This window comes from Rhopalosiphum padi, chromosome 2 (genome assembly GCF_020882245.1).
Source record: "Rhopalosiphum padi isolate XX-2018 chromosome 2, ASM2088224v1, whole genome shotgun sequence".
Classification (NCBI taxonomy): Eukaryota; Metazoa; Arthropoda; class Insecta; order Hemiptera; family Aphididae; genus Rhopalosiphum; species Rhopalosiphum padi.
Genome location: NC_083598.1, coordinates 26,928,785 through 26,953,466, shown reverse-complemented (window position 1 = coordinate 26,953,466; position 24,682 = coordinate 26,928,785). Strand labels below are relative to the sequence as shown.

Below are 24,682 nucleotides of genomic sequence, written 5' to 3'. Positions count from 1 at the left end.
TGTGGGGAGCGACGATGGCGGGGTGGGCGCTTTAAGGTTAAGATCGGTCTCCGAGGAGAAATATATATTAATATACACGCATATTATTTATGTCCGACGAGCGCGAATATTTTAATTTAATTTTTTTCCACCGTTTTCGTTAAGGTTGCCTTAAGTTTGTTTTTTTCGGAGCGCGAGTTACCCCCTACCTCCCCCCTTATAAGCTCGATCGCGCGAGTATGACATTGTTATGCGAGTATATACATATCATTATTATGTGTATAAGTAAGAATCGCGGGCGCGCGTTTGATTTACGAGCACCACCGCAACAACGTATATGCAATATATATATATATATATCATCCACGCGGGCGTCGCGGCAGTTGAAATATCAAGTCACGGATTTTTACCGTATACTTTACTTTTATTTTACAAGCCATATTTTATGCATTTTACACGCACGTCTTATGTATGAGGTACGTAGGGGTTGTTTTTTCTCCTCTCCCGAAACGTCGCTTTTGAGGGCGTGCGATAAAAGCACGCTGTGGTCTCGATCACGATTTATGTACCTATACCCGACGCACATATTGCGATACGCGCACGCCGAGGCAACAGTTGGTATAACCGCCGCCGTTATATAGACGACGGAATTTCACTGTACTTCTCCTCTTCCCCTCTTCAAAAATTCCAAATCATGTGTCCGACCATATATAAATATATGTATAATGTATATAGATTATCGAGTTCGACTTTTTTGGCTCACAATAACTATTATTTATAACATGTGTCATTATTACAGTAGTCTATGTTATACTATAACCACAAACCCCATGGTGATGAATGATGATAATATTACTACATACTAATAATAATATTATAAAATGTCGAAAGAAAACATTTTTTGGACATAATATAAAATAAATTGCGTCAGATACTTCGGTATCGAGAGTAATTATTTTTTTCTTAATTTTATTTTAAAGGAAATGCTATGTCCGTTCGTATATAATTTATAGATTATAGATATTGTACGTGTAAGTACGCATTTGAATTAATTAATCACACAAACATTTCAATAATATTATGATTAAAAAAATAATAGATAGCTTTATCACAATCGTGTATCTGTAATACAAATTTTTAAATAAACAAATACATTTATACGCTTTTGACGTATTTTAATTGATGTTACATCAATGATGTAATGATGTATTTTGCTAGTATACACTATTACACCCTGAAACGAAAAAATAAATTCAACGCCAATTTACTTCAACAAATAAAAGTATATTATTATTTACGTGTGCGATGATATTGAGTGTAGACGGTGTGCACTGCATTTGTATTTTGTATAAGTAATTAGACATTATTTCTTATAATAAACTTGGATAGACAGTATATACCCTCTGATTATACCTATGGGTACCTACATGGTTAATATGAGATCATAGTAGATAAACAGTCGAGCTAACAAAATTATTTTCTTTTATCATCTGTAGTATCATTAACCTGCAGTGCAGTATAATAAGTATAAAAATAAATATGTATTATATTTTAATCATAACTCGGATTCTTAAAATTATAATAATATATTCCGGTGAACAAAACGCTGCAACATTGACCATAGTATACAATATAGGTATATAGTTTATTTATATACACAAAATGTATATGATGATATTATTCTGTATTCGGTACAGCGGTATTTATAATATATTATAAACTATTTAATATGGGTCTGGAAAGCAAATAAGCGCTTATCCCGCTGTCCGCAAAAGCCGTGTTTACGACCTCGGTAATGGGGCCGTGCTCGGGAGCCCACGAGTTATTTTTCACTTAAACCGAGGAGTGCACCTAAGGAAATAATTGGCCGTTTAATCTGTGCGCGAGCTTAATATAATATAATAACGCGCGCCGTCGTCGTAAAAGAAACGAGCGGGAAAAAAACAGAAGACTTGCGAAAAAAAAAGGACGCGAAAACAATCCTCTCGTATAATACGAACATAAGGCAGTTATATAGTACTATATAAGTTCATTAACGGGCTCGCTCGCGTTATATATATACGCGTACGGGAGATAGCGTGGTCGCTTATTTTATATACGCGTGCTGTTAGTGTGTGTGTGTATATATATATAATATTTTTTTAAAAGGGGACCGTGAGAGAGGGGAAAAGGATCATAAATTTCAAAAGGCCAAACCAGTGGCAACGGCGCGAGGGGTTTTTTCGGGGGTGGGTTTACCGGGGGCGACGACTACGACGACGACCGACTACTATATATACTACTACGACGACGACGACGACGGCGGCGACAACGACGACGATAAAACCAACAAATATTAGAATTAAAAATAATTCCACCCCCGCGGCGTGAGTACACACAAAATGCAAAACGGGCACTTCCTCAGGAAAAAGGGGAAAGATTTGCAAACCCGGTGAATTATTATCGCATCGGTTTGTGTTGCGCGAGTATATTATATACGTAGTTTTGAAAAACCCGTAGCCATATCGTGTATCCCGCCTTATGTCGTGGCTTCTTCTTCTTTTTTTTTTTTTTTTTGGTTATTATTATTATTTTTTTTTTTACTTCGACCCCAGTGGAGGTGGAGGAGAAATTAACCGACCGTGGTCGTGTATACGTGCTGCAGTAGTAGTGGCGGCGAATGGCGGGCCAGGGTTAAAACGAAATAATAATAATAAAAAAAAATTTAAACTCGGAAAACACTATGACGTATATAAATACGACTTTTTTGTTCCATTTCTCGTATTTTATATTCGTATATTATAATAGTATGCCCGCGATTTCGCATATTATATTTATGTATGTATATCGTGTTGTTTTTACTTTTTATTATTCGCCTGGTGTAAAATTAATAGACTCCTGCCGCCGTCGTCTTGGCGTCCCCGAGGAGGGCTTTACAGTATACAGAATATATACAATGTATATATATATATATTTAGGTATACGTGAGTGAAACATTTCCCCGTGCCCCACCGCTACTCCGACTATAGGTACACAATACACTATACGTATATATATATATATATATATATATTAACAAAAACACTGCGTATATAGAAACGACGAAAACAAAATAATAATAATTGGAACACGAAACTCGCCCGGGCCGAACGCGCGCGCACCAATAATAGACTCGGCTGCGGTGGCGACACAAACCCGTAATTATGGGGAAAGGAAACACAGTCGGCGACCTGTGGCGGGCACAGACCAGTGCGCGGTGTACTCGGGTAGTCTGTGTAATGCTACACACACACGCACATAAATACATACGTATAAATGTGTGTGTGTGTGTGTGTGTATTATAGTGTAATATGTATAATGGCTCCGCCGGCCTTACCCCGTTAAAAAAAAATATATATATATATATAAATATGGTTTATATATTGTATTTTTTGATTCGACTGTAAGCGGAGCCAACGCTGGCGGCGACGTCCGTTCGTTCTGACGGGAAAACGTCCATTTTTTTCCACCGCGTACAAGCATTATGTAATTCACCTAAAAACTATAACAATACATAATAATATATAGTCATACTGCAGCATTATGTAGTAGAAAACAGATTTTCATCACTAAAAACTACTGCAGACATACGCTTATTATGCGCTAAAAATTTCAGAGTATGCAAAAGACTATGTATGCTTTCAATAAAATAAATTATATAAGAATATTTTTTTTTAAACAAGCTTAAAATTTTAAAATTACGAGTCTAATGTATATTATATTGTATAATATATGATTGTATACAAAAAGAGATGCATTTTACAAATAAAAAGTGATTTTTCAAAGAATTTACTGTAAACAATAACGTTTTTTACTAAATTATCTTATTCAAAATGTTATGTATTTATGTATTGGTGTAAAACCATGATTTTTCCTCAAATATACATTACATATGTATGTATGTGGCTTATGCACTAACGTTAAACGTTTATAACTTTAAAATATACAAATATTGAAATATATATATATACAATCATACAAACTAAAACCTTGTATTTAGAATGTCAATGAATAGAATACATTTGTAACTCACTTATTATGAACCTATTCAGAATGAAACTCATCAATGTGTACAATCATTGAATTCATAACCCTAGGTCCCTGAATTTATAACTAATAATAATGGACCGGAGTGTGGGTAAAAAATGCTCTATATACATGTTGACCATGTATGTATATAGGTTACCATGTACATATTTATTATAGGTAGATATGTTATGGAAAATTACAGTAATAGTGTGGTGATATTATACATTTATAATTATATTATACTTCTATTGCAGCGGCGTAATTATACGAGAATGAGACGAAAACTTTACAAAAACAAACCATAAGGTAAACTCTGAGATAGACGACAATGAATGAGAGGGAATGGTTAGGTGTGGAAACGTAGACTATAGGATTTCAATTTTAGTAGGGGCATTATAAAACATAGTTTCATAAGATTTTAAAACATAACAACTTTATCCGTTATATTAATAAATATAAAAAATATTATTCATTCATCGCTCGGTCAAATAAAAAAAAAAAAATTACTAACGCCCCCGGAACTGATAGATTTGTAAAAACCGGGATCGCTTCGTCGACGTCATTTCATTGTAATATATCTTAATAATAATAATATCATGGTCGTATTATTATATTTCGAGACTGCTGCCGCGTCAACGTCATAATCTCAATACAAGATGACATCATGTCGTCTTCGCGTGGGAATATTTTCAGAAACGTTGTTTTATTTACGAACGACGACGTGAAAACTCTTGTAACCCGTTATACTCGGGATTTTTTTAAATGTGAAAAATACTTTTATAATGACTCGCCTACTGACTGTACAATAATATAATAATTATAAGTTATAATTACGATGATAATAGGTTATAAATACAATCGATATAACAATTATAAGTATATATATAATATTATATACTGACTGATTGACTCATCGTTGCAGTTCATCGCCTTTTATCGTTTATGCTTTAATAATACATTTTTTTAAATTCTGATAATTGTGTACCATTTAAAAAGTGGTGTAACAAACTAGGTATCTAAATCGGAAATTTAATATGTAGCTTTTAGGTTATTTAACGATCTATATTCTATATGTATACTAAGAATAATGTAAGCTCATGATAATAGGTTTGGAAAATATAATAATAAATTACGGAAGCTATAAAATATTGATAATTATACTAATTACATTACCTAATTAACATTAATGTATTAAAATGTTATAATTTAAAAAGTATTTTTTATATTAAGTTATTATTACGGACTATTATCCTTAGACCTTAGTATAGGTACAATAACTAGGTACATACATTATAACAACTTAGAAATTATTTATTTGAAGTTTAATTAAAATTCATCAAAATGTTTAAATAAACCAGTGCTTAACAATTTACAATAAAAAGGTTTGATTCTCATAAAAAAATCTGTATCTCCAACACAGGATATTCCTTAAATGGTATAAACATTATAATAATTTTTAAATATGATCCATATAAGTAGGTTATATAAAGTATATTTAAAAATTCCAAATATCACAAATATATTATCAAAGGAAAATTGTGGACATACTTGGCGCATTACTTTACTCTCCTTACAGACTATAGTGTACATATCAATATATGTATCCACGTTGATATAATGAGAGGGGTTATCATAGATCCAGTATTATAAGTAAATTTGTTTTTATTTATTTATTCAAAATATTATTATAAATACATGGTGTGTGTGTGTGTGTGGGTGGGTGTAAGCGGTATGCAAATCGATTTATGTGCCTACTATAATAATATATTATTATAATAGACATATCCCACTCGGGAGCAGCGGTAAATATTTAATATTTCACGTGACGGAATTTCAGAAAATCGATTATTATTATTTCCACGTAAATGAATCGCGTGCGTAATAACAATACCTATGCGTCGCGATGTTGCTGTCGGTGGTAAAACAAATCGTTTGTGTATAGTACCAAGCTCACATCGATTAAACTCACGTTTTAAAGATGATTAAATTTGTTAAATTTCAATGATATATAACATAAATGTAGTTGTTCGGAAAATGTATAAAGATATTATATTATATTATATAATGTTTATTTGGGATTAAGCGATTAACTTAAAACGAATACACTTTAATTTGTATCTACATATTTCGATTAAACTATATTTTATCAATTGTATATAAATAACGATGAGCTAGTCAATTTAATATTGAATTATTATGAGTATATTAAAGTAATAAAATGCAAAACAGCCTTTTTACTGTGATCAATTCATAACAAGACAATATTTTCGTGTGAAAACTGTAGATTGAAATTTATTTCCCGCGGTGTACCTAATAAATAAAAAAAATACTGCAGTTTTAAAACTATTACAAAATAATGTTCGCAGAAATATATCGCATTTGCTATCTTTCAAGTACTTGTACCTAACTGATTAAATTAAATATTAACTGTTAGATATACTGTCGTATATTTATCTAAGTCTATCCATTTCAGGGCTTAAATGTTCGTATATATTTTCAAACTAGTCTTTGAATATGATATGAAGAATTAGAAAATAAGCAAAATTACCTTGGCAATAAAATTTGTAAACGTGACACAATGTATATGTAATACACTAATCGATAATAAATATATAATATACATTAACATATATTATGTATAAATAATGTAGGAAGTACCTATGATAGATTTTAATATTAATTTCTAACGTTTAAAAATGTAACTCCATATATAACCAGAAAGTGTATTTCATGTAATGTTTTATAACTAAATGTAATTTTATTTTGTACTTTTTCACGTTGCTATTTTTCGTAATCTTTAAACTAAATCTATTTTAACGTATTTTTAATTTTGCACATTTTTTTTGAGCGTCTCGCACAACTTTTAAGCGCACCAAAATCCTAACCTCATGTATAATAACATATTATAATACGCGTACAAACGAGGTCGTTCGTTTATTAGAATTACGATACCGTGATAGGACTACGTGCGTGCAGACGACGCGTCGAGTGCCGGAGGATAAGGATAACGGAAGGGCGAGACCAGGAGCGGGCAGCGTGTCGTGGGCGAAAAGTTGTCATATAGTCTGTCCGTATACAATAATATTATATATAATAAAGTACACCATTATAGCGAAGGCAGTAACAGCACACAGTCGCGGTCGAGTGTAATTTATACTCGTGTATATATTATTATAATATACGCCCAGTATTATAAGCATCGTACATAAACAGTTGTTCGAAGAGAGGTATTCCGTATGCGTAATGCGTATATAATATACGTACGACGGTGGTGCAGATGTCCAGCGACCCGTACATATACTGTGTGGACGAGACGGCGTTGTAATTTTTTGTTTTTCCTTTTTAACCATACACACACACACACACACACACACACACACACACACACACACACACACACACACACAAACACACAAACACAATATAATACGCCTATGTATAAACATTAAACGTGTATTATACAACATATACGTCCGCGGGTATTCGGGACCCGTCGTTGACCTGCAGGAAATAATAATAATAATAATGAAAAGAAGTCGAAAAAAAGAACGGTAACCACCGCAGTATACTCGTATGGTATTTATACATGTATATACGATAATTTAGGAGGACCCGGCGCGAATAATTTATTAAGCGTGACGTCGAGTGGACATTATGTACAGCGTTTCTCTTTCTTGTCGCCGCGTCCCTGCGTATATTATGTACACGCTTACATACATATATAAATATATATATATATTATGCGTGTGTGCCGCACTCGACCCCACGGTATATAATATTTATATATGTATATATACTATACGTGTATATAATTGTATAAATGCATATATACGTGGCGGGCCGGACACACATTGTGTGTGCTGCGAGCGCGCAAGAAACGCGGTCGTCGTCCGCTAATAAGGTCCGGCTCGGTCCGGTAGTTCCCTCCACATCATCATGTCCCCGCCCGAAAGCCACCCCGAAAGTGTGCGTATATTTACATATAAGGACACGCGCACATACCTCCCGATTTAAATAACATTCCCGTATTTACACGGGACGCCCGCGCAAATGTGTGTGTGTATGAGAGCGTCTGCGTCTGCGTACGGCGTCCGAATATACGTATAATTCACGTTTGCACTATATTATTCGGAGGATCTGTCGCTGCCGACGAAAAGGACGAATCCCTCACCCACAACCACCCCCGGAAAGGGTATATTAAAACGAGAATGACCACTACCAAGAAACGTCTAACCCTTCCTTTCCGAGGCCACAGTTATGCGTGTATGTATGAGTGTCTGTGCTCGCGGACGCGTACCTACATAAATTATTCGCAATTTCCACGTTTTCTCAGCCACCGCCGCGGCCGACTTATACGCGTATAAATCAACCACAGGCGAGACTGTTTTATAATTAAAAAAAAAAGATACTCGTCGACGAAGTCGTCGGTAGAAGATGTGACACACAAATGTAACGTAACATTTTTTTTTGTGACGAGTGATTGTGACGTACGTTATATTCCTAGACCGATTTGGACGCATTTCATTGTAATCAATTTTGAATAAAATCACGCCCGCGAGAATGAAAAATACTTCGCGATAAATCTAGCTATACTCAGCAGAAACTCGATTAGGTATAGGTACCCAGATATAGAATATTTTTACAACATATTATAATATTATATTAAAATATTATGTTAATATTGGAAAACCTATATAAATCATAAAACATATTGTTTTATAAATAAATAAACATTGGAGAATAATGTAATAAATACATATTGTGTGCAGTATTTTATACATTGATACTCCTAATATAAATTTATTTTTTGAGCGAATAAGTCAGGTAATGTATATTATGTACATTAAATATACGAATGTATTTTGGTCTGTAATAAGATGTAATAAGAGTTTATCTTATTCTTGTAATATTATGTAATATACGTAGTAATATACCAGCGCAAGTATATCCGTTTTACACGCGTAAAACTAATATAATTAAGTTTGTATTTATATTATACAAAAGGAAAATAATTCCGTCAATTAAAATTAATATTATATATGCAATGTATTTGATAAATGTCCGCAGTAAGAATAATTTTTAATTAATTAATTGTAAGTAAACATTATATTTTAATGTGATACATTATATATCTTAAATATACAAATAGTTTCTATTCATTAATTGTGTTTAATAATATGTCAGTATGATGTGAAAATTATTATTTCAAATGAAATGCAATTATATATTATGTATAATATATATGCGAGTATGTTATAGCTACCACCACACAAATGTATGAGTCTCATTATCTTCTCGGAGAAATAAAATATAAATATAATATAATAGGTACATAATAATATTTATATGCACCTTGATTTATACAGCCAAAAATTCTTGAAATCTAACAATAATAACTACGAACTTAGCGAAGGAGAACGCATCCACCTATATATATTAAAATAATTATTTTTTTAATATATAATATATGTATAGTATGTCTGTATATACATATGTAGTTTTAGCTATATAAGTACACGAAAAAATGTGTACAGTTTTATAACTGTATATACTTCATGATAATTTTATATTTAATTGACGAGAAATCTTTAAGATCACAAGGATTATATTATAATAATATGTACTTACAAATTACAAGGACAAAACTCATATTAAACTTTTTAAATTTTTTAAATTATAATATATCATCGAATACCTATATAACTTATAACAATATTAATATTGACTTCTACCACGATAAAAACATTTTTTATACATAAATAAGTCAAACAAAATACGTTTTATAGTGCATGTGTTTGTTAGGTGCAGATTATTATTCCGATGAATATTTTACGGAGATATATTTTAATTTCAAACTGCTTGAAAAAAAGCATTCTTTCAAAACTGTTGTGTTTCTCGGTTTAAACCTACCACCTTAGAGGGGAATAAGCTCCTTTGAATTACGAACGTAGGTTTTGTGCCACTTATTTTTATTTATTTTTTTTTAACCGGCTACACCCTTTAATAATTTGGCACGGATTTTATGATCTCTCGAAAAGAACTTACCCCCATCCGACCCCTATAAACCTTTTACAGCAAAAACGTCTCACCCATAAGTTGTCTTTTTCTCGGCATGCTATTCAAACGACTCTTAGAATTTTTTGATTGTACGGACGGAAAAAAAAATATTTAAAAAAACTGATCGATTTTCTATTATAATATCTATACTATTCTATAGAACCACTTACCAGTCACCACGCGACCAATAACGTGCATAGGTAAAATAATACACTAACACACATAATATATATTTTATCAAAAGACAAAAATTGTAAATATTCATAGTAAGTATCTATGTTAAATCAGCCCAAGAATTGAATTTTCCGATTCTTATAATAACGATATAGTCGAAATTTACTCAGTATTTTGTGAATTTTCTATTTGATGTTCAAAAACGGAAATTTTTTTTTTTAATTGTTGTAATTAAATTTTATACACGTTTTGAATAAATAATTGTATAATGTTGAATATTTTTATCATATTCGGACTGTGTACTTTTTTAATGTTTTGACTGTAAAAAACAATTTTTTTATTTCTACGATGCCATCAACGTTTCGGAATCATTTCCAATCGTCGCACCACGGCTGTCTACGTACCTGCCACCAGGTATATAATGATTAATAATTATTATTACCGTAGGTATATATATATATATATATATAAAGATGCGGTTGGCCACGTAATACACGTGAAGATGAAGAGCGGAAGACAGATACAGGGACACAGAGAGGGAAATAGATAGAGGTAGAAAGAGAGAGAGAGAGAGAGAGAGAATTTAATTATAACGAATTACGTTTTGTTCGTATGATTTTGTATCCACCGAAGTCCTGAAAAATTATTTAATAGTACAGCTCGAGGACGGGCGGGTTGAACTAAAAATCAAACGATACGCCCACGAAATTTGTCTAAGTCACCTGACTGGATAGTCAAATGGAACGCCTACGGCAATTTGTCCCGATTGACGTGTTTCTTTCTTTCCCATTTTTTTTTTTATTATTCTTGTTTTTAGTTTTTTTTTTCTTTCCGAGTTACTTTAGTTTTTTTCTTTACGCGCGCAATCGACGGCGGGCGCCTACGTTTAGATATACGCGTGATGACTTCTCCGCCACCGACACCGGGTCGCCACGGTTAATAACAATAACTATATAATATATTATATAAAACGCGTTGCAGGTACGACGGGCGATGGTATAATATTTATAGTAATGAATTACAGTTACCCGCCAATTATTATTATATGCATTTTTTTCTTAAATAGTAATCTTGTGGCAAACATTTTTCGTTCTCCCGCGTTTATATGTATAACGAACGCACGACGTTTTATAATTACGCCGGAAATGTACGCGTACGCAACATAAAATATTACAAGAATTTTTGTTTTTCGCATATATATATATATATATATATATGTGTATACAATCCTCTACCCGGATATCCTGTGTAGAAAATCAATTATGTTACGTTTAAGTTTGTCGCTTTATTTCATAATTCTATATTATAATGTACGTGCGTATGTATAGTATAAAATAATATATTATATAGTATCGTCACATATTCAATGTATTATTTATATATATATATATATATATATAAATATAAATGGAAATTAAGTTTGGAAAACTATTAGCAACGTCCACGCGTGTATAAATATATGTTTATTATTGCATTAACGCACTTATTATTATTATTATTATATTTTAGTACATAGGATGCAATAAAAATGTCAAAATGAATAATTATTAAACTTTTTATGCGATATCATCCTGCACGTTGAAATACAATATTATAAGTCGGGTAAGAACAGTGAAGTGTATATTTATGCCAATGTCGTTCAAATCGAATAATTTTACACGCGTTTACTATATTATATTATTATAGTTTAAGATTAAATGTATACAAAAGTGTTAGCGTATATTGTAGAATATATAATTATAATATCTGAATCCAATTAATGTGCAGTTTTAATTAACAAATAACGTATCACATATTAAAACTCTTATAATGTTGATGTATAGTTAAATATTGTGCGAAAAATATCATATAAATATAATTTTATTGTGTACAAATGGTGAACAATAAAATTATGGTGTTATTCTCTTAAAACGTTTGAAATAAAAAGGATATTATATTGTTTTTTCCAGGAGTGCGTAAAACTACGTGTTTATTCGATGAAAAACGTAAGTCAAAACAGTAAAAATATCATATTTATATACGTAATATAAATAATTTATTAATGTTTTAGATATAGATATATAGTTAACCGTTTCAGCATCGTAGAGAGACATATAAAATTCGTTATATTTTATACGTGTGCGTACATCTGCTATATGATAATATTATTACGACACCGACGTCCGAAGCTCTATGTATAGTTATAGTCGTTATAGATCTATAGCTACATAATATATTATACTGTACGATATAAATCACTGACGATTATCATAATTGCCGTTTTCGTTTAAGCCATTATTTTTAATCGAGCAAATCGTCCACGAGTACTAGTATTCATAGTAATATATATATATATATATATATATAGAATATGTATAGTGTATGATGAATAATATATCGTACGACGAGCCTCTTACGTGATCATGATGAATCGAGTAAAAATGAAAAAAAAAAGCATATTTTGAATATATTCATACGTGACTAATATTTATCACGATGTTTATATTTATATATATTTAAACTGTATAGGTTAATTTTGCCAGGAGGTTTGCAGCGGTAGGTACATATAGTTGGTATAGGTATATATAATGTATAGGACCTACAGGCTACAGTGGAATCTCACGATCTGCAGTCGGCGGTGGGAGCGTGTATAGAGGTTAAAAAAATAACCTATAAATACAAACATACATATAACACACACACACACACACACACATATACATCGGTCGTAAAAAACGGTGGCGAGATAAACAATATTTTTACAGAAAAAACCTCTATATATACACACACCGCACACGATAATAATATATAATAATATTATAACAACGACGACGGCGGCGGCGGCGACAACGACGACGACGACGATACGCGCGGTACACTTCCCTTATTTTTTTTTTCTTGTGGTATATATGTATACGACCCTTGTAACACCCAGTCCACACCACCACGCCACCCGTTGAGCTCAGTGGGGTCCTTCGGCGGCGACAGACACACCGCGAAAAAGAACGTTGCGGTTTATACACTGTACGCCTTTGAGTATACATATATAAATACCAAGATAAGAGTCGGAGGCTGCAGTGGAGGAGTGAGTTTCCTTCCGATACATTTCATTCCGTTTTTGCGCCGGGCCCCGGTCGAGATAAACGCGCGTAGCAAAAAACCGTTCCCGACCGCAGCCGCGTCTTTTCCGCTAATAAACCAATGGCGCAATCAACGCTTTTCTACCCCTACTCCCACCGCACTTACAAATAGTGGTAGGGGTGGTCGACTCGAATTCGATCGATCTATATGTGTGTGCATTGGTGTTTGCTCGAGGATGTATATAATATGTACTACATCATTGTCGCATATTGGTGTATTCTAATACGACATTGTTATTTTGAAAATCTATTTTTCTATGTGAGTACATGCGTGTGAAAACATTATATTCATATTATGTGTTTGAACTATTCACATATAATAAGCTAACAATATTTTATATTACTGTTTAAGCTGAAAATAAGATTTGTTACTGTGGTAGTTGTGGCGACGGTAGATTAAATGAGGATGACTACAAACAGGATAAATTACGGCATCTGTCACTGTTCACTTTTCACAACCTTGCCTATAATATCATTGCAATTAATTTATAATTACATAATATAAATATTAATACCAAAATAATATTGCATAATATTTTTTCAAGATTTATTTAGTTTTAAATGATACAAACAACCGTAAGAAACGGTAATTATATATTTGTTGAAGTAAGAAGGGTTGATATTCGAGTGTGAAGGGGGTCTATTAAGGGTCTGGTGTTTCAGGGTTCGATGGATGTGTGCTTGAGAGCATCAATGACGCGTGATTTTTGGTGTCAGTCGAAAAAAAGGAAATAATCAATTTGTGCATTATATTGTAATTCGATAAATGTCATGTGTATATTAATTCTATATCATATTTAAATATTAAAATAAAAATCAAAATGAATTTTCATTTTGAATTTGAATTTGAATTTTTTTTTTTTATTACGTCTATAGTACGGTGTCATATAGTATATCCTAATATACTATTATAATATTCAATCATTATCATAAAAAAGAAATCTTTGTTTATTTGAGACATATTATCAATCTAAATAGACTATACAATATACACTATACACTATAGATTTAGTCAAAGGTGTAGATATGTATCTATTCTTTGTTAATAGGGGTAGTGTTTAAAAAAAAATAATTACAATACATATCGCATCATCCTATGCAAACTGTAATGATGTCGACAACCGTCGTACTTATACGTATAATTTATATAGTAAAACAAAATTAAAGATAACGTTTTCAATTAAATACAACGTTATAAATGTTATCGTTGTATTATATTAATAAACTAGAACTTTATGTATGAATATTATATTATTATCTTACGTTTTCTAAGAAATTTTACTTCGCAACACTATAATATTTAATTCAGATGATTCAGAAAACCAATTAAAATAGTACCTATGTGACTTTTTAATTTTGTTATTAGTTTTTGAATCATTTCAATTTATTTTTTACGTTTAAAGAAAATGCTATATAAGTACTTTATAGTAGATACAATACGTACAATATGTATTAGGTATAATTTATAATACAATCTCTAGGAAGTGGTTTTTGTTCGAAAAATGGGTGATTATTATACACGAAGTTAATGAAGAATCATTATGTTGATGATAACTTTATAATAATAATAAATATAAATAAATAATTCGCTTAAAATTAAATATCATATTAAAGTTTTTTGAACATTTTAATCGTACGAAGTCGTAACCTATTTTAGGTCGGTTTACAATTAATGTATAAAAATATACTTTATTGCTTGTTATTTGCCATTTTTTAATAAAGATAATTATGTATTTAGATCACTTTAGCGTTGACTATGATTTACATTCTTTATCGTCGATTTATATAGTGACTATTTTATGTAAAGATAAAATTATAAAACGCCGTATACATAGATAGGACTGATAGGAGGAGTACCTATAGGACCAGAAACCCGTTGGCTGCAAAATATAGGTAGGTACAATGGGCAGTGCATGCCAATATTAAATTGCATGATATGATGATTAAAAACTATATAATATTATGAAACCGATTTCGTTAGGTTTGTTGGAATTTATATATTATTTAATTTTAAGCATATATTTTACCATCGTTATATACATTTTTTTTCGATATTTTTTCGCAGTTGCACGGCTCGAGAGGAACGGATTATTATTATTATACGACACAGCCTCCGTCGGTCGACGAGTTTGAACACAATAAGGGGGTAGTAGGAGGGGAGTTTTCCGTTGCGGCGGGTGAGGGTGCGGGGTGGCGGCTCGTTTTGCATAAGCTCTGAGGGGGACGTACGCGGTGGCGGCGTCGCGCGCGACAGCCGCTGCAGCGAACAAATTGAAAACCGCTTAGTGTTTTAATTTAAATAGCGAGCGCGACACGTTGCCGCCGCCACCGCCGCACACACTCAAAATGCCCACAAATACCGCTGCTCCATCACGTGTGCAGCGTGTATACGTATATATTATAATAGCCTCGCGAGCCTGGCGGAGAGGACGTCGAATAACCATATCGTACAAATAATATTATATTATATATAAAGCGTGTGCCCGCGTACATATTATAGTGTCCGGTCATCCGGCCGGAAACACCGCGGTGATGGGTGCGTGTGGACAAACATACACAATCGGCGTGATTGCCCACACCCACCCACCACCCACGTGGTATGCATATATACGCATCAATTTACGTCTGCAGAGGGATGGGGAGTAGTTTTTTTTTCACCCGTTCCTGATTTTTTGTCATTTTTTCCATTAATTTTTTTCCGCGGTATTCGTTATTGCACGACATAATACGTATATTTTAATATAATGTTATTATTGTTATTATTATTTTTTTATTATTATTACTAGGCAAGTATCACCGCAACACTAAGCGGTGGTTATTTATTAAAAAAAAAAAATAATAATATTATTATTATTATCGTAAATCACCTAACGATATAGATACATTATGGTATAACAATATCCAAAGTATAAACACCGTGTTATTGTAATGTGATTTTATGATTTCGTGTTTTAATCACATATTATATTATAATATTTTGTAATTATTATATTGGATGATGCATTGTACTCGACATTTGATCCTTTGTTCCACGTGTTTTTTAACTACTTTTTTTGCAGATGATCCTGCGTTGCTGATAATATTCAAATACCGTAAACAAACATTTAATTTTTTATTGCCGTTCTGCTCAAACACGTAACCTTTTGGCTTTATTTCTCGTACACGTGAATATCATACATGCATATAAGTACAACAATGGGTGTATTATGCTAAAAAAACGTACCGGATTAGAATTGAATCAGAGTCACGTCAATCAAATTTTGTCTATGACCAGAGAACAATTGTATATACACAATACATATATCATTATTAGATTATTAATTACTATTTTTTATATGCGCACGGGCGTCGATATACATATAATTTTCAATCCGCCGTTTCACTTCCGACGCACCCGTACGCCTCCCCAACGGTAACTCTCCTAAATCGTTTACACCGTCATAACAGGAAGCTTTACTACCGTATTTTATTAAGTTCAAGAATACAAAATTATATTATAATATTATATTAAACTCATCCAAACAAGCATTATGGGGTTTTAGCACGTGTGTTAAAAAATTTAAATCTCACGTTTGTTTGCAAATTTGTATTTGATTGAAATCGTGTGTTTTTTGGGTATTCAACTATTATTAATATTTTTATATTATTATTTTGAATTGCAGTTAAACAATTGGATATATAAAACAAATATATGGTATTCATATTATTTATATTATAGTAGGTTTTCCCTGTGGAATGATAATAATGAAATCTAGCTGCAACTAAAATAATTTATATATCGCATTAATACTTAGTTTAATCAAATAATATATTGCCTTTTCAGCTCTAATGATGTCTTATTATACAATAAATAAATTAATTAAATAACTTATTATTATATTATACTACCGGGTTTTTATACATAGGTACCTACAACAATAATATTACCAATATCAGTTTAGGATTTATATATATATATATTATTTCTTTAAAACCTTCAACTCGAACCAAGAGAAACTCGACATATATATTATATGTTTCATATAATTTTTTATTTTCAATATATTTTTATAAAATAATATTTACGTAATGTTTTGAAAAATATTATCCCTAGCACCAATTAACATTTTACAAGCTATTTCTATATTTTAAAATAACACATCTATGTCAGATGAATAAAATATAATATTATTACTTATTGTAATATAATATTTGTAACATAATTGAACAGAAATATAAATTTAAATATTTTACTTTGTTTATATTGAGAGTAAGAAGTATTTATACCTATACTATAATAACGTAAACCACTATAAAAGATTTCAATTTCCTAAAATAACTGAATATACGTATGTATAGAAATTTAAGTATTTAACTATTATGTTATATAACATATAAGACAATACATTTGGTATTTTTAAGTTTATTGAGCTACCATTTAATGTTTATATAATGACTTCATATTATATTCACAGTATTATTTTTTTTTTTTGAATTATAGAATGAATTCAAAATATGAGAAAACTAAAAAATTTTTTGTTGAGTGCTACCCTAGTACATACTATATATAATATATCGTGAAGGTCTAAAACTACCTTTTTGCGGGTAGGTAGGTGGTTGGATTTTTTTTACGAAACACGTTTTACACATCTGTCGGCATTATTGAATAGATTTATGTTTATATATATACAAATACGCGCTCCGTATATAATAACAATAATACCTACACCGAATTTCGCGTAGACATATATATTATATATATATAATATAATATTGTTCTATGTATAATATATTTCGTTATACGCCGCGTCGCTTTTCTGGCAAACTCTTTGTGTGCGTCTGTACAATAATAATAATAATAATAATAATACGACGCCCACGAAACAAAAAGAAAGAGTGCAGCGTAGAAATCAGTGCATCTTGCTCGGGCGCGTCTTGCTATACATAGGTAATCTTATATTATACTCTATCAGATCTATTACAATAGGAGAGGTGGGTTTTAGAAAATATTATGTGACTTACTGCCTACTGGCTACTGAACAATGTAAATAACTAGAATATACAAATTGTTACGGCGACATTAAAAAAAAAAATGCATTGACACGATAAATTATTAATTACCAATTGGCAACCACTAACATAATTTTTTAACAAATTGTTGTAACCATAAAATTATATACAAATTATCATTTAATTATTATCGTTTCTACATTATGATATGTGAATATTCATGTCTAATGACAACCGTATAGATATAAATATATAATAGTCAATATACTTAAAATAATAATGATCATATTATAACGACATGTAAATTTTATAAGCGTAATGTGTTTTAATATAGATGAGTGAGGAAGTTTGGTATTTATTTTCAGAAAAATATATTTTTTGGCGATGTTCAATTAAGACAGGTATAAATAAGTATAGTAAATGAAAATGGATTTTTATTTTACTAAGATTGAACCAATAGATTTGTATTAAAGTATTAAACTTAAATGATGACTAATATACCTACACACTCGAGGTACTGCAGCTTATTCATTTAAATCGATTTTTTTTAATGTCGCTGATACACCGTATAACTCGTGCTCAAATACTAATTATAGGTACTCATTTATTTCTTTTAACGTAAACGTATAATATAATACGATATAGCAAGTGTGTGCAATGTGTGTAAATATATAATATAAACGCAGTATTTATATAACATAATACGACGGTTGACGCACGAACCTTTTAGAGTTTGCCGAAAGCTCGTCTCCTGCGGGACTACAAACCTTTGCGGCGGATTCAAAAGAGCTCAGGAGGAAAATAAACCGCAACAGCCCTACGGCGCATCGAAGTGACGGAGGGAGGGACATAAACACGCACAGAGGTGTCTGTTGAGAATGTTCCAATATAGTGTGCTGCAGTGTCGTTATTTTGGCACACGACGATAGGGTCCTTATATAACAGCACTATATATACCTATATTTATATATATATATATACACCACGGAGCCTCGTGGAAAATATTCGGAATTTCGCGAGATATCTTTACCCGTCTGTATAAATACTCTCACAGTCGTATTTATATCATCGGGGAAACAGGCTGTCAATCCCCTATCATTACCATAATATTATACATGGTCAATCAACTCGAGGTAAAATTTTTCCTTTACCGTTTTTTTTTTTTTTTAAGTGCAAACGATATTTTATAATATATAATATTATGTACTAAATCATACGTCGTATTATACGTCAGTTACGATTCATTTTATTCAAGGTACATATTTTATTATAAATGGTACTTGTTTGTTATCACCTCACCATCAGGTGATCGTCCGTTATAATATGAAATTTTCTATACAGCGTTAAGAAATTTTCAAATAATGGTAAAAAATAGTTATGATAAACTATTTACAATAAATAATAGCATAGTTGAAAACTAATATTTTAAAGTAACATTACGTAAAAAAATAAGACAGTTTTTTTAAGATACTTAAACAGCACATATTTTATTGTTCTTACAATAATTTTTGTTGTAAAATTGAATCCCACTAATGCCAGTATTAAATATTACAAGGAATAACTAATTAAAATTAATTTTTACATACTGTTTTGAAATAAGCTATTACGAGTACATTATGTAAGATAGGTATATACATTTTAAAATAGAATTAAATACAATATAGTGAGAAACCGAAAACATACTAACACGATTACATAATAAAATGCAAATTCAAATATTATACTAGCTAGGTATAATATACCCTTTATCCTTAAATATATGTTATACTAGAGTAGAATACATATAAGATCATAGATATGCAGATATATCGATTATGAATATCAACATTTTAGATTTTAGATTAAAGCCTGCTGATTTAAGATCTCGGCGGGGCGATAAATTTTATACTGGTTGGTGGCGGGGCGGTAACAAACGAGTAACCTTATAAATTATAATAATATTGTATGAATACCTAAATAGTTGTCATTGTATGAACTTTAAAAAAAGTTCTTTAGTATACTAAAGTGCTATATAGTAGTATACTACTGTAGTATAATATAGTGTACAGTTCTATATGATTTTGAAATCAACAATTGCTATGTTTGATTTTTGTTTTATTTTATCAAATTTTATGAATTTTAAATTTTATAAGCCATATTGATTATCAAAACGTTAGTAATAAGGGCTGGTTTTTAGTGTCAAATATAGACACTTGTAACGAATACCGCTGACTATGTTATAAATTTACGCTTACTGAACCGTCCATATATTATCTACCGTAAAAGCATCATATTATATTATAATATTATGGTGTATACGGTTTTTCGTTTATTATAATATTGTTTACTCGATTTTTACCTCTATATTATAACTTGGAATATACGTGACGCATAATATAACACGGTACTTATTCAAATGTATTCTTGTTAGAAAATGACAGCTTTAAAAACGTTTTACAACTTAATAATTTGCAGATCACAATGATATATATAAAAACTAACAAGTAATTGTATTTTATACCTAAATTTTATTGTTATTTTTCAAAAACGTAGCAAAAACTCGTTGTAATATAACGCACAAACCGACAATATTCGTATAACGCACACAAACAGCTATCAATTGCACTATTTTTCATCTGGTCGTATATAATCTAATACCTTTACTTATATATATATATAATTTATATTGTCAATGCTATCTCAACGCGTTCATTTCTTAAGCGTTTTCAACCCCTACAAAAACTATACACAGACACGCGAGCTCTCTCTCTCTCTCTCTCTCTTTTATTTTATATAATATATTATTTCGTATCATCCGTCCGTTATTGTAATGATATAATACATATACAGAGCATAAGATAATGAAACGGAACCTATACGAATAAAGAAGGGAGCGGACGAAATGTGGTTTGGTTTGGCGTGTATATATTACATAATATAATATATGCATATATCCGATTTTACACACAAGGATTATTTGTTGCTACTTTTTTTTAATCGGATTAAAACAGTACAGTTTCAACCACCTCGGCGACGAAAGGACGTCATATAGGCGGAAATTTGATTTTCGCGGAGATGTGCTGATTGCACATTTCCACCCGTTTATTATATTGAAGTACCTACCTATATATACCTACGCCTACAAATAGGCACACACGAGACGCATGCATACATACTCACACACACACATAGCAATTTACATCGTACATATATGGTGTCATCGGCTGTCGATTTCCTAGTGGGGAGGTAAACTTTGACAACCCCCTTCCCGATCAAACGCACTACTGTCTGCCGAAACGTATATAAATTACGCACGCACGCGACAACCCTCGTCCAAAAGTCGTGACTCTACACTGCACACGCGTTGCACCCCGCACGAATATATATATATATTGCACACGCACACATATTATACGCGTATATCCACGCTGCGCGTCTTTATCGCTCCCCGTGACGATATGTATATATATATATACTCGTGCGCGGGTACTTGAGCGAAGTATGACGTCATATTAGCATATTTTAATAATAAGTTAGACGCACCGTTTCGGCGGTGGAATGACGCGCGAGAGGGAGCAGAGGGACGCGAGCGAACTGTGTGTTCGTGTTATATAATATAATCTATGCACACGCGTATATTATAATATATTATATATAGATCACCGCTACGCGCGGTCTAAGTTTCATCCGTAACACATTGCATATTATACCTGTTTAGTGTGTAGTGTATATATTATATAGGTACACATAAAACAGAGCGACATCGCGGGAACAACGAGATCGGTGACGCTTAAACTATGTATATATAATGGTATCTCTGTTCGCACGAACCACACGGAGAGACGCGTGTTTGGCCGCGATAATTACGCGGCGGTCTAACGACAATGCGAAAGAATTCGATTTACGGTGACGACGACGTACGGTCGACGCACGAGATTTTCTCCAGAAGAATATAATCGACGAGTTTCGGTGGAAACGGTAAATCGATCGCAGACGATTTGAACCGCTGTGTTACGACAGCAAGTCATCGCATCCTTGAATCGTGATAAGTGATAAAGAGATAATATTCACGATGGTGCGTTAAATAGTACGCGACGGCGTTTTGGAGGGGACTTTTTCGTTTCAGATTCGTTTTATATTATATAATATATACGACGACATATAGTACCTAAATACCTACGCGTTATAGGAGTGTCATTTTCAGAGTGGCCGGACCTGTGAATTTAAATTAACTCAAAAGTAGTAAATTAACTCTTGGATATTTTTTTTAGAACGACTCGTGATTTCATAAGGAAAGATTAAAAAAATATATTCTTGGCCAGATCTGCGAATTAATTTTAGACACACACCTGAGATACATTTACGACAAGTATGAGTAAGGGGAGAGTGTGTATAAATATAGACCATAATAAACTCGTATAATTTTGTACCAGTGTGTTCTTTATGTGATTATGTTTAATATAATATTATCTTTAGCAAATTAAATCAATACACTAGTGACATTTATGTAAAACCAAGAAACGGTTTATCAAATGAAATATAAATGGTTTTAGTTAACATACGTAATAATATTCAAGTCGAAGTAGTCGAGAACGTACATAATATTATATAGTATTATTATATATTATAGCCTCAAAAATCTTCTGCAGAGCGCTACACTATACAGTGTTAGGTACGCAATATTTACGACGACCAGTATAGTATAAGACGAAAAAATATAGATAAATTAACTACACTCGTACACATGCACACACCGTCGACGTACGGATTTCAGAAGCGTAATATATGTATTTTGTTTAGTGGATGTGTTGCGACAGGCAACTCACGCTGCAGTGTTTTTGTCCCGCCGCCACCGCTACCGACTATACGTCGCCCGGGCCGAGGGTCGGTGCGTGCATGTATAATATTATTATATACGGGGCCCGTGGGTTTGATTGACAGCTCCACCGCTACTCCGGGGCAGGAAACGAACCAATGACAAGACGCGAATACTGATGAACGTGAGCGCCAAACGGTTGCCATGTTTTTCGGTCACGTCGACCATAATAATACATATATTATATCGTGACATAATATTACTATAAATAATATAATGTACTACTATTATAATATACAGAGTGTTGCGCGCGAGACGGTGTTTCGTTTCATCGTTTGTACACGGGCAGACATAATAATAATAGTAATAATAATAATATGCTCGCCGCATCATAATATTATTATTTTGAAACGTCCATTCGGCCATCCGATCTTCCGGTTCCGTGCTGCATCATCATGCTGCAGCAAGTGTATAATATTGTTATGAATCTTGTATACATGATCTCTAACATGGCAATATTAATGATACAGACGATATAGTCATATACCTGAGTAGGTTACAACGAGGATGAATATTTTCAAATATTAACTCGTGGCAATAATTAAACGAATCACAGATATAAATTGTGTCAGTCGAATTTCCACACTGTAATCCAAATGGTGTATTAAAAATAATGATTAGGTACATTATAAATCTGGTGCAACTATTGTTTTTGTTAAAATTGATAGAGCCGGGTCGATACAATATTTCTGGATTCACTGGTTAAAAATCTGTACTGTGTACACAGTTATCCCGTAATTATTCTGCAATAAATCTGGTGTAAAGGTGTGAAGCCTCAGTGACTATATGGTATATTATCTATAAAGATGGTGTGTTTCGGACTCCCTTAATTGACCCTTACACATTTATAATATACCGAATCCCCATTACCTCCTTTCCGGAACCGAATATACCAAATGTTAATTGTGATAAGGTAACTTGTCTGTATGTGGGAATACGTACTTCCACAGATTAGTTTTAATTAGTTGTTTTTGCTTTATATTTTTGTGCATGCCAATTTTAATTTTTATTGATGCAAAAATTAGGCACCCGACAATAATATTCTTAAAATTGAACAAGTTCCAACATTTATCATAGTCGATCCATACCAATTATTTAAAATCCAGTACTCAAGTCCTGTATAACTCTTAAGATAAATCCTCGGATTTTTTAAATATAAATGTATATTATAGTGATTGGAACCACGGTTAATTCTTATTACAAATCTAAGTCTGAAATCGTAAGTTTTTTCTATAACATTTACTTAGTATAGTTCCTATCCTTTTAATATTTGTTAATTTTATGGATTCGTAATAATTAAAGCAAGGACTTCCATGCATTTGCATATTTTTTCTGGTTAACTTTATTGTACGCTTAGTTAGTACACAATATATTTCACAATGGTTTTGATCAAATACTTAAAGTTTTTAGTGCACATTTTTGCATATTTTGACATTTTCAAGTTTAAACGACATTTTTTGAT

At 31.9% G+C, this 24,682-nt stretch overlaps 1 protein-coding gene across 2 annotated transcripts in view; it reads left to right on the top strand.

Moving 5' to 3' along the window:
* Positions 1 to 24,682, top strand: part of LOC132921691 (homeotic protein proboscipedia-like) — a 62,073-nt gene that overhangs the window by 27,017 nt on the left and 10,374 nt on the right. The window contains exon 2 of one of the 2 annotated variants that reach the window (XM_060984852.1): positions 12,207 to 12,242. The exons of the other annotated variant lie outside the window; for it this stretch is intronic. Within the exon in view, the coding sequence (XP_060840835.1) occupies positions 12,207 to 12,242 (36 nt within the window). The remainder of the gene's footprint in view (positions 1 to 12,206; positions 12,243 to 24,682) is intronic. 2 annotated transcript variants of the gene reach the window in all.